The sequence below is a fragment of the Calypte anna genome, chromosome 5A (genome assembly GCF_003957555.1).
Source record: "Calypte anna isolate BGI_N300 chromosome 5A, bCalAnn1_v1.p, whole genome shotgun sequence".
Lineage (NCBI taxonomy): Eukaryota > Metazoa > Chordata > Aves > Apodiformes > Trochilidae > Calypte > Calypte anna.
The window spans coordinates 2,333,311-2,347,019 of record NC_044251.1 but is presented as its reverse complement, the minus strand read 5'-3'; the positions used below and the strand labels follow the sequence as shown (position 1 = coordinate 2,347,019).

Sequence of the window (13,709 nt, the reverse complement as noted above, 5' to 3'; positions counted from 1 at the left end):
TTGACATGGAGTGATTTTCCCCTGCATGGTTTACAAGCAGGCTGTGTCTTCAGTGGATTTTGCAGGCCTTCTGGAATCAATACCACAACATTTGAAATAGAGCAGAAAAGTATCTATAGTTTTACCTGATCAGAAGTTAGATTTGCTGTTAAACCCCTTGCAGGAGGCAGAGCTGACATCTCTGCAGACAGAACAAATGCTTCTGCATAGTTTATGAAGCTTTCATTTTTATCTTTCAGAGAGATGAATAAAAATCTTCCATGCTCTTAACTGTATATCCAAGAAGGAAGAGTTGGAGCAAAAAGTAATGTGTCAGCTCTGAAACAAGCACAAAGGGATCATTTATCCTGAAGTAAAAAAGCAGAATCTCCTTTTTACATTTCAGTAGGAGGAAGCTATTGTCACTGGTACTGTTCTTAAGATGATCTGTTTAAGGCTTATGTATGAGTCACCCTATATGGGACAATTTAAGATGAGCAGAGGAGCTGCGTTCTTACCTCCAGTTCCATAGTGAAGGGAAACCAAGAAACCTCTCACCTGCAATTTAACCCAGTGACCTGAAAAATAACACAGGTCCTATTCTTAAACATTTATCACCAAAATACAAGTTCTACAGATAAATCTGGCTTATAGCAATGACTAACTGCCTCTGGTTTGTCAGTCACTTACTGCAAGCGTTTCTGCCACAAGAATTAAGCAAATACATGTGACACAGAGAATGAGAACCCAAGTGTCCCTCTCCTGGCAGCATGAAAACGTAATCATAGGGAAAGGTCACTTTTGCAGCCAGCTTTGACACAGCTCTATACCATAGGAAAATGTACTTTTAAGTACTTCTGCTTGTCTTTCATCATGGGCACATACACATGCACCTTGAAGAGCTGCTGCCTCATAAAAACGTGAATACAGGGTAGAAGCATCCTTAGCAAGCGTTTCCCTTCAGTATCAGAGATGGAGCAAAACAGGCAAATATCCCACAGAAATTAACATGCACAGGTACAGCACATTGTTAACTGGAACAACTGCCTTGAAGAGGATGAGGTTCTCATTTCCATACCTGCCTGACAGGGGGAGGTGGTGTGGGTGACACACATAACTCTTTTTTTTATATATTGCTGGGTTTAAAACCAGAAAACAATCTTTCTAAATCTGAGTTTATGTTGTTAAAAGCTTTCCAACCTTATGTTTTGGAAGCGTTTATAGTTCTCCTTCAGAACAGACAAACTCTTGAGCACTGCATTCTGCAACTGAAGAAGCCTCTGTATTTTGTTCTCATGGACAAAGCAGCCAATTAGTGCTACTGTGACACTCAAACCAGATCAGCAAAATGTCATCTAGTTTATCTTGTCTTTCTGGGCAGCAGTTGGAGCTTCTCTGGCTTGCAGTAGCTGGTTGTTAACTGTCCAACATCATTTGAATGTTTGAATTCCTTCTCCGATTGTTAATTTTTCAATTTTACCTACTCCAGCATCTCTAGGGAGAGCTGGCTTGTCTGCCCTACCCAGATTTCTCATGTTTGAGCACTTATTTAAACCAAGGAAGTGAGGAGAAGTGCAAGATCCCAGAGTGGAGTGGGTGGACTGAATCTTGTGTATGAATGAAGACGATGAGATAGGCAATGCCAGAAGACACTTTGGTGGTCAGATCACCATCAGATCTCAGGACTGATCTGCCACAGTGCCTTAGTTCCAATCTTGCTTCATTTCCACACTCTGTCAGTCACTAATGTACACCAGAGCCAGCTCAAATCCACTCTTCCACTTCAGCTATGATCCAAATTTACACATATTTCTCTACATGCCCTTTCTATGATCAAACTATGGTCCTGTTGGTGCCCATCCAGAAGCAAGCCTTAAATTTCTGTCTGCTCTTCACAGAAGAAACAACATTTTCCTGGAATGTTACTGAGTAACTTAACTCCCAGTTTGTTTCCTGTCATGTCAACCTATCTGACAATTGAACACTGAAGCTATCTATTGACTTAAATAACAAGAGCTAATGCCTGGTCATCAAGTTTAATGAAAATCCTGCCACTTATTTGAACAGGGGACTCATGGTTTTTAATTTGCCTTACATATAGGGTGTAAGGGTAACAATGCCAAGAACAAGATCCAAGGAATTTTCTCAACTTCTTGTTAAAAAACTTACTCTGCTGTGCAGAGGGCAGGCAGAATTTTCCACAGCATACAAGGAGTAAGACAAGCAGGCATATAAACCACAAGTAAAAATTACCTACCTTTAGTTTTACTAGAAAGAGAAATTAAAGGAACTTGGAGGAAAATAACAGCAACTGTTAGTTTAACACAGCATTTCCACATAGCACAAACCACTCAGATCCCATAACAACTTTGGTTCGTTCATTTCTCTGCAATCTGCCACTCGCATGTATTGCACAAAGGATGAGACAGGTCTCAAGAGGCTATAAAAGCTCAGTGACTACATCCAGTCAGCTATCACCTCCAAAGAAATCAATTACAGTGGCTTCTGACTGAAGAAATTACAATTTTGAAGGAAAAAAATAAAAAACAGCAGCTGGCTTTTCAGAATGACAAGGCTGGAATCCACCACACTGTTATTAGAATTGATCTGATGTGGCAATCTGTTATTGTTTGGCTAAATAGAGGCAGTGTAAGAGTAAGAGCAATAAGAGTAAGAGTAATAAGAGTAATAAGAGTAATAAGAGTAATAAGAGTAAGAGCAAATAGTGAGGTTTCTGAGGAGGCCAGTTGAGTTTTCGTATGCTTTCTAATATACATGACCCTAGTGATCCAATCATTTCAACTTGCAATACAAACATCTGACTCCTTGCAGTAGTACTCACACACTTAGTTTTTGCTTTCTTGAAACAAACAAACAAACAAAAAATCAAAGCACTTTCTCCATTTAAACTTCAAGTTTCCATAGTAAAAAATCTCGAAAGAAATTCACTTGAAGCTTTATAATTAAACAGAATCAAGAAGTGGAAGTTTTTGCATGCTGAATGAATATTTTATTTAGAACCAGTTTATAAAAATAAAATACAAAATAATTTGAAAACAGAACTTAAAACATTGTACAAAGCCTTGATATGGTACAAATGAGAAAATAAATAATTACAACTTTATGTACAAATGACCATTAAAAGGGCATTAAATCTTTGTGTTCTTGGGTGCCTGAGCAAACTTAAAAGGAAAAGAATGGCTGAGATTTCCAAGGACAGGATGGGAACTGCAGTTACTGAGCAAAGGAATTTGAAGGACTTAGCATTTGTCTTCCTCAATGGTACCAAACAATCTTGCACTACTTTCTACTTAATTTAATCCTGCTGCTGGTTTTACTATTGAATAGTTAATTTCTTATGGGGTAACAACCTTATGTTTTTAATCAAGACACAGATTTCATTCTTTGTGGTATTGCCCAGAGATTTTAGATCAGCAGCCACTGGTTGGCAGCTTCAAGAAGTCAATACTTGTCTGAAGGCATTGGTGGTGATTTCCTTAATTTACTAGGCTGGATTTTCATAGGAAAGCATTTGAAAACTGGCATCTGTTAGGCCAAGCACTACACCTCAGCTCTGGGCTGACTCTAGAAAGTAAGTTAGAGGTTGGGAAGAATTTCAAATCTTGCTTTCTAGACGAGAAAGTAAAAGAGGATGTGCTAGGCAACCAATCCAGATCTCCAGTCAGAGGAAAAAGATGTGAAATAACAAAGAAAAAACCAAACAACAAAACCAAAATAACCAAAACCCACCTCACCTCCTGTCAAACCCTTATAAGCTTCCCTGCCCCACAGCAGATAGGGGTTTAGAAGGATTTGAAGCCAGAGAGACCAAACTAATTATATTTTTAATATATCTTTTGGTGCAAGCCAGTCTTCTGTTGTTACAGGTCCTTTGTATAAAAGTTAGGTCAAAGATCAAGTGATCTCAAAAGGGAAACAAACATCTGTGACTGAAATTAATTCCAGCAGAATTCCCAGAGACAGTTGTGGATAATCAGGACCTCATCTGAGCAGCCCAGTTGGTATTGTTTTAGAATCAAAAAACTTTGTACTCTTGGCCAAAGCTGGCCCTGAGCAGTAAGTCTTACAGAAAAGTAGAGACCAAAAGGCATGTCACGTCGTAATAGTAATAAAAATTAAGCACTTTCCAATTTAAAATACAGCAACTGCAAATATATGTGGAGTAAATTTATTCCTTCAGTCGCTAGACAGAAGAAAAGACCTCAAAAAAACAATCCTGACTTTCACAGAATCTTTACCTGCATGAGAACAGCAAGAATTCCCAGGGATCCAAGCTCTTCATGTAGGAGAGAAACTGAAGCAAAATACACAAGTTATATTTGCTAACATTTGGGTTTGTCACTGTTACTGTTAAGAGAGAATGTGTCACCAACAATGGCAAGTAAAAGCAGCCTGTATGTTCAAACCTGGATGGCTGGAATAATTGCCAAGTTAATACATTAGACTTCAAAAATAATACATTCATCTTTCCTTTAAAAAACAACCAAAACCCAAAACCCCCTCAAAGGTTAATATTTAAAAGCTTGACTATTTAAACAACAGAAAAACGAGTGATAACACTTGCTGGCATTTGACAGGATCTCTAGGTAATTCCAGACAATTATGATTTTTATATCATTTCTCATTTAGAAATGTCATACCCAGGGAAAAGGAAGACTGGCTTCAAGCAGAAAGCTGAGGTACTCCTGTGAGAAGTGTGTGTTTATCTGATTTGTATTTATTAGGTAAGAACTATATGACCTATGCCCATGTATTGCATTTAGTCAAATCAATGAACCTAGCTTCCTTTTACCAGCAGTACTGGTTGCTGAAAATTGAAGTTATTCAACCAATGACATTTAAACCAAAAGCAAAATGGCAAACAACACCCTTCAGTTCACTGCCTTGATCAGCTAAGAGAAGCAAAATAAAAACATGCACTGTTCCAAAGGCTCCTGAAATAGGAATGAATATCCAAAGCTTTTACCAGTTGAAGGAACCATGGAGAATTATCAAGGCTTTCATTTATATAGGTGACAGTTCTCTGACCACTCCTGATAGTGGAAAAGCATTCAGAGAATTTGCCTATGGAATTATGATCTTAACCTAAGACACTGAACCAGCCCCTCACACACTGGGATTGACAAGACAGGTCACATCACCTCACTGTGATGTAAAATCTACATGTTACAGGCCTATGATAGAAACCAATTTGACTTGGAACTCTCTTGTATTCTATTTCTTTTCAGAACATTCCTGTCTCATTTAACATCTATATTCAAGTTGGAGATACAGATCTCTAGAGTTTGCCATTAGACATAAAGTAGAATTTATGCCTCTTAGTGTTCCACAAAAATGTCCTCATTGTAGAAACAAAAGTGCTTACAGGAAAGAGTCTGTGTTTTAAGTTTGGCTTTGTCTACATTCTCATCAAAAAACAAAGAAAAAAAAAAAAGTATTTTTTAGAAGCACTACAGCCAGCCATTTCATAACTGTTACTGCAGTAGGAAGGACTTGAAGGGAGTTTTGCCCAAGCAGAACTATCAGATCAGGTCTCGTAGTATTGCAAAGACACAGATTCAGAATTAGGTTATAGCAAAATTATGGTAGATAAAGAGATTAGAGCAAACCAAAGCAAATGAATTCCAGTTAACAGGATGCAGTAGCTGAGGCTGTTCCTATCTATTTGTATATACACACACACACATATGTATGTATGTTGCTCTATAATATACAGTATCTATATAAGTGTATATATAGATACATTTATATACAAATGCCTATTTATATATATATGAAATAGAAATTGTGTGTTTTCCCAGCTATAGTTAATACCTTAATAATATAAATTGTTAATTATAGAGCTCTGACAAGTCTTTTTCAGATGAAAAATATTTCACACTGGTTTTAAATATATAGGACCAGATCTTCCCCTTTACATCAAGACTGTTCAGTGAGGTATGCGAGAAAGCTTGATCTCAAATATGCAAACTTCAAGGCAGGAATATGTCCAAATTTCCCAAGTCAGGCCGTGGCTGGTGGCTATAAGGAAAGCCCCATGCCACTCCCCAGGGGTTTGCCTCCTACCTAAACAATTTAATGTAACTACCAGTTAAGACCTCAGCTTGCTCCTGCCTTTGAGTAGTGAGATTTTCTACACTTAGTGATCCTCAAGTATAGGTGCCTAGCATCATACAACTTGCCAGTGTTATTCTACTGTGTCATACCACCTATCACTTTTAACAGCGTTTTACTTAAGTAGTATTGGCATTTGTAATTAATAATGAGGTTTATTTATATTAATACAGACCTTTGAGGTTGCAGTTTTGATTATACCATGCTGTATTGCAGCACAAATGCCTGTGCGAGATGTTCAGTCTTTTCAAGTTCTGTTTTAGTTTAAAGGCTTCATGCCTAAGTTTCTCTAAAAAAAAAATGCTCCAAAGTGCTGGCCAAAACACAGGAAACACCACAAAGAGGAAAATGCATGTGCAGCATCTGCATCTACTGAATGCCATGGCCCCATTGCATTGCCCTCTGAAGAAACAGAGGCTGGAAGAGGACAAAGCACCAGCTCCTTGAATTATATTGTTTCTCAGCTACAATCCTCGTGCAAGCTACTGCGTGTCATGCAGAATACCTGTAACCATTTTGTATGACAGAGAAAAATCTTCCCTGTCTAAGAAAAGTCTTTGCAGATGGCCCTCTGTAAACCCTTGATTCACAGTCTGCACAAGGGCCATGCACGTGTACGTTGGCGTTTTTATGCAGTTAGCTGAACAGTCAACTATTTAAGCTTACAGACTTCTTGATGATTATACAGGCCCTCTAAAAATATTAAGCTAATATTTAGATGAGTTGATCACCTGACCATTTCCTTACAACTTTGATTGATTGCTACATTAGTAAGCAATGCTGTAAACTTTTGGGGAGAGGGTATCAAACAATCATAAACTGCCGAAGAGTGGGTTGTTCAAGGTTAGTTATTCACAATCACTCCTCCATTCTAATCTTCATGATTTTCTCACAAGATCCTGTTGAATATATAGCAAAAAGCAGCTGGTGATAGACAGTTCTTTTACACTGAAAGAAGCTTGGGTCATCAACTATGACATCTCTCTCCATTTTGGCATGGTTTACTCTTCTTACATTGGCAAGTAGTTCAAGTACAAGTGATTTCTACAGCATTGATTTATTTTATGTAGAGTAATGTGTAACAATGGACAAATGTGTACTTTGAAGACAGCAATAGAACCCTTAGGTGTTGTATTTTTTCTCACCTGTAAAGCCATTGCCTGTTTCTAGAGCCTGCTACACTGGAGAGAAAATATAAACACCTCAGCTTCAGCATTTCAGGCAAGGATGCATGAAGTTGGTACCTACAAAAAGCTGACCATGTTAAGGTAGGAATAAGCTTACAAGACCATGATAAATGCTTTTCAGAAGTGAGGGAGAGAGGAAGAAAAATAATCATAGGCTGTTAAACCACCATAAAAATAATTCCAGCAGTGCCCAGGGCAAAAATATCACACTGTGACCAAATTATCTTTATGGGGTACCATAAGGAAACATGAGGAAAACAGGAAGAAAACCATGGAATCTGTACATGTCACATTCATCTGTTAGGTATTCAATGACTGTTGCTGCTCCTGCATGATGAGTATTCAGAACAATTCACAAGTCACACTGTGAAATAAAAATAAGTAACCACAAGCCCCATTTGTAATAAAAAATAAAAATTCCTTTGAGTCTCTCTTCTTGTTCTATATGCAAATGCACACACAAAATCATAAAGAAAAAAGCAAGCTGCAAGACAAAACATTGGCTGGTTGAGAAATCAGTAGTCCTTCAATCTTGTACCAAGGGTATAAAGGCTGTTAGAATTTGTGCATTCAGAATTCTGGGGAAAATAGAAGATGTAATGCCAGAAGTATTCAGGAACCAACAGAATGGGAGCTGTATTATTTGTGGCCCATAAATTACAAACAAAAAATGAGAAAGAGTGAGTTTATATAAGCATATACATATATGTATATATAAATATTTATATTATATAATTTACCATGAGGACATGCAATTATTGGTATAGCACCTATTATACAATATAATACAAAGGAATAGGACTTTCCAATGGTACAGTTTCTTCAGAAAAAGCAGGTATAACCTACCTATTGCATTCATCTGTAGTGCTTGAAACCTGAATGAAATTAAGGTTCCATACTGTGCTACATTTCAAATGGGAAACAATGTACATATTCATAGTAAGAAAAAAAAAAAAAAAATCAACATAGTTGGACAAAGCAAGTGAAATTCAGTGCAGCTCCAGAGCAGCTTTAATGCAGCATTAGAATGTGTTAGCTCAGAGACAAAATATTCCCTTTTTTATCCAAAGGTATTCATTTGGCAGAGGTTAAATAAAAAAAGCACAGATGCTGGCTGGAGAGGCAGATGACTACAGCAAGCAGATCAGTAATTGACAAGTCTCCTGGGCATCCAGTGTCCCCACAAGAGGAATAATTAGGGAGAGCTGGATGCATTTTTCTCAAGCTTTCATTCTTGTGTGTTACTATTCTGACCCACTTCTGAATAGAGCAAAAGGTGCTGGAAGAGATTACTGAGTAGCTACCAAAGTTGGAGGAATTGGACATCATGGACACAAAGGAGCTTAACTATAAAAAAAAATAAAATAGTTGGGCAAAAAACCATAAAAATATCTTGGCTTGCTTTCTGTATATCTTCCTTTGATGACTGATTTTCTTACAGGTTTTATATGAATGTTAAGAATATTTCTGTCATCTATAACCTACCAAGTCTGTGAAGTAGCCAATATCCTCATCTCTGTTTCATCTCTCATGTTTTCATACAATAAATGAGCTAAATAGCATATTGTGACTGGTAATCATCTCTGCATCAGTACTTTGAGCAATCCATAACTAATGGAAAAACTAAAGCCAAAAATAACAAGGGTTCTTTTTGCAGGTAAGAGAAAAAAAGGTACTTCCATTTTCTAACTTATTTTCTAACTTCCATTGCAATTTATTTTAAAACTGCAATATCCAGTGAATTGCAGACATGTCCTCCTGTCTCTTCCAAATTCTATTGAGCAGTTTGAAGAACCCCTCTATGACTCCCAAAGAAGTCTGTAATATAAAACTGAGAATTGGCTTCTTGAATCCTAATTTGTACTAAACGAAGGATTTCTAAGGAATACAGCTACACAAAATCATCTTGGCAAAAGTTTATATTAATTTATAAAATGTCATCAGTGTCAAGAAGGGGCAAGGTATATGATACTTCTTTAGGGAAAAAAACAAACCTGTGCCGCTGTAGATAGGGGACAAGACAAGCACTGAATGATTCAGAGATGTGTGCAACTCAAACTGGAAGAGACTTAGAAGGTGGAAATACCATCATCTCCTAAACTGTGTGCTTTTTCCAAACCACAAAGGCATGTTTGAGCAGTACTTATCTCCCAAGTGGTGGTGTCTTCTGAGAACAACTGTTTCAGGTTTTCCTCCTCATGTATATAAGGTCTTAAATCATTAGGCCAGATGTTCTAGCTAGGAAAACTAAAAAGATAAAAATAATTACCCTTTTAAAACACTCATATTATTTTTTTTACTCTAAATACATTGCACCTCTTTGACTACCTATTGTTCTTACCCTGGCCTCTACTTGCCCCTCTCATGGATCTGCTTGCTGCCTGTTCTTAGGCAATGCCTGGCCACTTATTTACACAGCATGTTTTCTCATGAGTAGTTTATGATGCTTACTTTCTTCAAAAAGCGCAGATTCAACACCATTTTTTTTTTTAAATCTAATTTTTTTGATTATTTTTTTTTTTTTAAATACACAGTACACAGACACGACATGCATCAGATTTAGGAGAAGGCTTTATACCTGTCAAGGCCCAGTTCCTATCTGCTAAGCTTAGTGGTTGATTTGCTCTTTCCTGTGGAAGTCTTAGTGTTTGGGGAATGGTGGAAGGAACTGCCAGATCCTTTCAGACCATTCTTGCTTGGTTTGTTGCAGCAGTGCTCTTGTTGGCAGGACCTCCTAGAAGATGAGGAGCCTGAATGGCTAGGAGGTGATTTACTCCTCCCAAGATGTGGGGATGATGAACTTCTCTGATCATGATGGGGTCTCCCAGCCCGGGATGGAGAAGAACTGGCAGAACGGGGTACAGAGGAGCTCCTAGGGGAGGCACTGGGACTGCGTCGGGGGATGACAGGGCTTTTGGGTGGTGTTTTGGGACTATGTGGAGATCCTGGACTCTTACACTGGGTAGAACTCCTTGGTCTTTGAGATCCATTCTGTAAGATCTGAGCGAGACGAGAGATGAGATCTGAGTCCGAGCTGCTACTCCCTAGGACTCTGTATCTGCGCAACCTTAAGAAGAAATGAAGAAAGATTATTTCTGTTCCTATACACAACTTCAAGGGATGACAGAGCACACCACAACCTCCTTCAGAGGATTTTGCACTATTGTATCAAAATTCTACTTATCCTAGTAATGTAGGCATTGAAGAAACTATATCATGGTTGTCTACATAGAACTGGCGAAGGGGTGGGGGAGTCCTGAAATTCACTCTGCCTTCAATTAATTAGTTGTTTTTACTTAGCCATGATCTGAGCATGGCTAACTAACTAAACTCTGATGGCTGGAATCTCCAAACCCATGTCTACAATATTATTTCAGTTTTCAAAGGGGGTGGGTGTGACAGAGCCTATTGATTTCTCTGGGCTCGTGAATAACCAACAGTTCTGGAAAACTGACCCCACTTTCAAAAAATGTATCAAGACTTAGCCAGAGACTGACAGGTTCAAAATACTGAATATGTATCTATTGATGTGTAAGATTAAAGAGTGAAGCAGGCTCATCCTCATTTAACAGCCTCTCCTCTTTCACTCTCCAACTACATAAGATTTCTCAGAGAACTGAAGCCCAGCATGTTTAAAAAATAATTTAAAGGATGGAACTTCCCCAGGATGACATCCTGCATAGCAACTACAGTCTAGCTCAAGGCCACTTTCAACCTGAAAACCTATTTTCATTTTCTCTGCATTACCTAGCTTCTAGCCCAGGTCTAGTAGGAGGCTTTCCTGGTGGTGGCCGAGGAAAGAACTGAGCTGAACTTGAACTGTTGACTTGATCAGTGGTAGCCCAGGACACTGGCCTTGGAATCTTGCTTTTTCTGGACTGTGGGCTGCTAGGAGATAAAGAGCTATCCTCTGTCTGCTTGCTGAAATGAGAGTCTAGTGTCAATCTAGAAAATGAGGATAAGACATCGTCCTCAGAAAACTGTACTGGAGCAGCAGCCATTTTTTCCTCCAGTGACTTATCAGAGGCACTTGAGAGGTCACCAAGGAAAGATTTGAGCTGTCTCTTTTCCATAAGTAGTCTGACCAAATCTGTCTGATGGGCCTTTTTGAGAAGAAGCTTTTCCTTTGCTGAAACAGGAGATGAGGATTCTGAGTCTATCTCTTGTGCTAAAACCGGAATTCGGCTCTGCCTGAATACAAAAGGAGATTTAACCAGATCCTTTTTAGATCGCTGAGAAGTCTCATTTTCTGAAATGCAGTGGAATAACTCTCCATTTTTGGGAGCACTTTTCTCTTTTTTGTCCTCCTGGTGCAAAAAAGTAGTAAGGGCCACTTGGTGGCATTTCAAGTCTTCGATATGGACTTCTTCCTTATTAGAATAAAAACCATTTTCCTGAACTGGTGATATTTTGCTTGCCTGTCTATTAACATGGGGCTTGGTAAGTCTTGAGGGAGAAAATTCTGATGATTTAGGTGCTATCAACTTCAGAACCTCATCTTGATTTGGCACCAAACAGACGGGCCTTGGCTTTGATTCTTCAGCACCTTCCGTATTCGTTAGAGGTTCTTCCTCTGCAGATTTTGAGTTTCCTGGCAAAGAAGAATTCTGCTCCTTGCTTAGCATTTCAATGGCATCCTCAGAAACCACTCCAAGCCTTTTCTCCTCAGCCTCCTCTACAGGAATATTCTCAGCTTCTTTCTCTTCCTGTATCCCACTGTGTTCTTCAGGGAGGTCCTTTTGGCCACAATCCAGGACGTTGACACATTCTTCAACAACCCCTTCCCTGTCAAGCACCTCTTGGCTGATATTAAGTCCCAAATCTGGTCTGCTGGCACTAGCTTCAAGCACATCCTCTGTCACAGCCAAACCTGGCAAACTTTCCTTTGGAAAGGAAAGTTCCACCGTGTGTTCTATGGATTGAGCATCCTGCTCTCTTTTCTCTAGCTGGTGGCCATAATGAAAGCTCTCTGAAGCAGACTGTGTGGATGCCACTGAAGGTCTAGGTATAGTTATCTGCATTGGAAAATTGGAGAAGGAAAAGGTGAGAAACTCAGGAATGGTATAGAAGCAAGGTCTTCAAAATACATTATTTAATTATTCCTATGAATCACAACGTTCAAATAATACCTACCTTCATAATTTAGATCTAGTTAGTGGAAAAAAAAAAAGAAATTACTCTGTCATCCCAAGACAGAAACGTGTAACAGCTGAAAATCAATATATTTCTCTGTGGAAAATGTTGCAGTCATCAAGTCACCCTCCTGGAAATGAGATCCAGCCTAACAGGCAGGATTTTTATTATTTTTCATTAGTTTGAATACTCTTAGAATAAGTTGTATACAAATGTAAAATCTGTAACAAGTACATAACAATATTTCTAGACAGAAGACAAAGAACACAGTGAGTTCCAGATTCAGGAATGGACTTGATTATCAATTTAGGTAGAATTTAGATATTTTGTCAACAAAATTAATAAAAAGCTTAATTTGCTCAATTAAATACATCTATATGCATAACATTTTTTGTCCAGAAAAACTCTCCTGAGTACCCAGATTTCAGTATAACCTTCCCCATAGAAGCTTATGCCTCACTGTAACTAAACAACCTGGTTAGGACATCTCCTTATCTCCTTATTTAGAGATTCACCAACTAAATACTCAGACATCTAAATCCCCTCACAGGTATAATCCAACAGATACACTTAAAGCACTCCTAAACCCTATATTGAGGCAGAGTCCCCTCTAAAAACACTCTAAAAACACTTGGTTATGCTGAGTGCTGCCTCCAGTACTCAGCTGCATCCTTACAGCAGATGTTCAGGGGATGGGACACCTGCATCCATCTCTCTCCCACCTGAGGGACACAAGGCCACTTCTCACGATGTACAAAACAAGAATGGAGCTGCTTCTCACCTCCCCCACTGAAGCACAGACAGATACTCAACAGCCATGAGGTCAGAGGGTGAGAGAGCACACACAAAACGAGTGGAGTTTCACCTCTATGGCCAAGGGAGGGGGGACACTCTCATGAGAAGATGAGCCCTGCATCCTGGTCTATACATATTTGATTTGAGTCACTTGGTATAAACAGTTAAAAAAAAAAATAAAGGAGCTACCCTTACATCTTTCTCTACAGGGCCAGAAAGTTCAGCTCCTTCTTCCCTTGTATTCTTTAGCCTCGTGAATGTGACACAGCTTGAGTTTGTAACACTCAACAGAAAGTGGCAGCCTGCAACCTGGCTTTGGGCACAAAGACTTTTTAGATGCCCTGATGGTAGAAGAGACAACTGGTGGTAGCCTGTTTCCAGTGTTGCCAGGATTCTGCTGTTACAAGACAGATTTCAATTGACCTTGTGTCCTGGTTTGGGCCAGGATAAAGGTGATTTTCTGTTTTGTACTTTTACTTT

General features: G+C 38.8%; 1 protein-coding gene across 1 annotated transcript in view; it reads right to left on the bottom strand.

The window, feature by feature from the left end:
- Window positions 1-9,082: 9,082 nt before the first annotated feature.
- The window catches only part of TTBK2 (tau tubulin kinase 2), a 106,489-nt gene continuing 101,862 nt past the window's right edge, over window positions 9,083-13,709 (bottom strand). The window contains exons 15-16 of the mRNA XM_030452582.1: window positions 11,049-12,316; window positions 9,083-10,368 (exon numbers count right to left, since the gene is read on the bottom strand). Coding sequence (XP_030308442.1) covers window positions 9,897-10,368; window positions 11,049-12,316 — 1,740 coding nt within the window. The 3' untranslated portion in view covers window positions 9,083-9,896. The remainder of the gene's footprint in view (window positions 10,369-11,048; window positions 12,317-13,709) is intronic.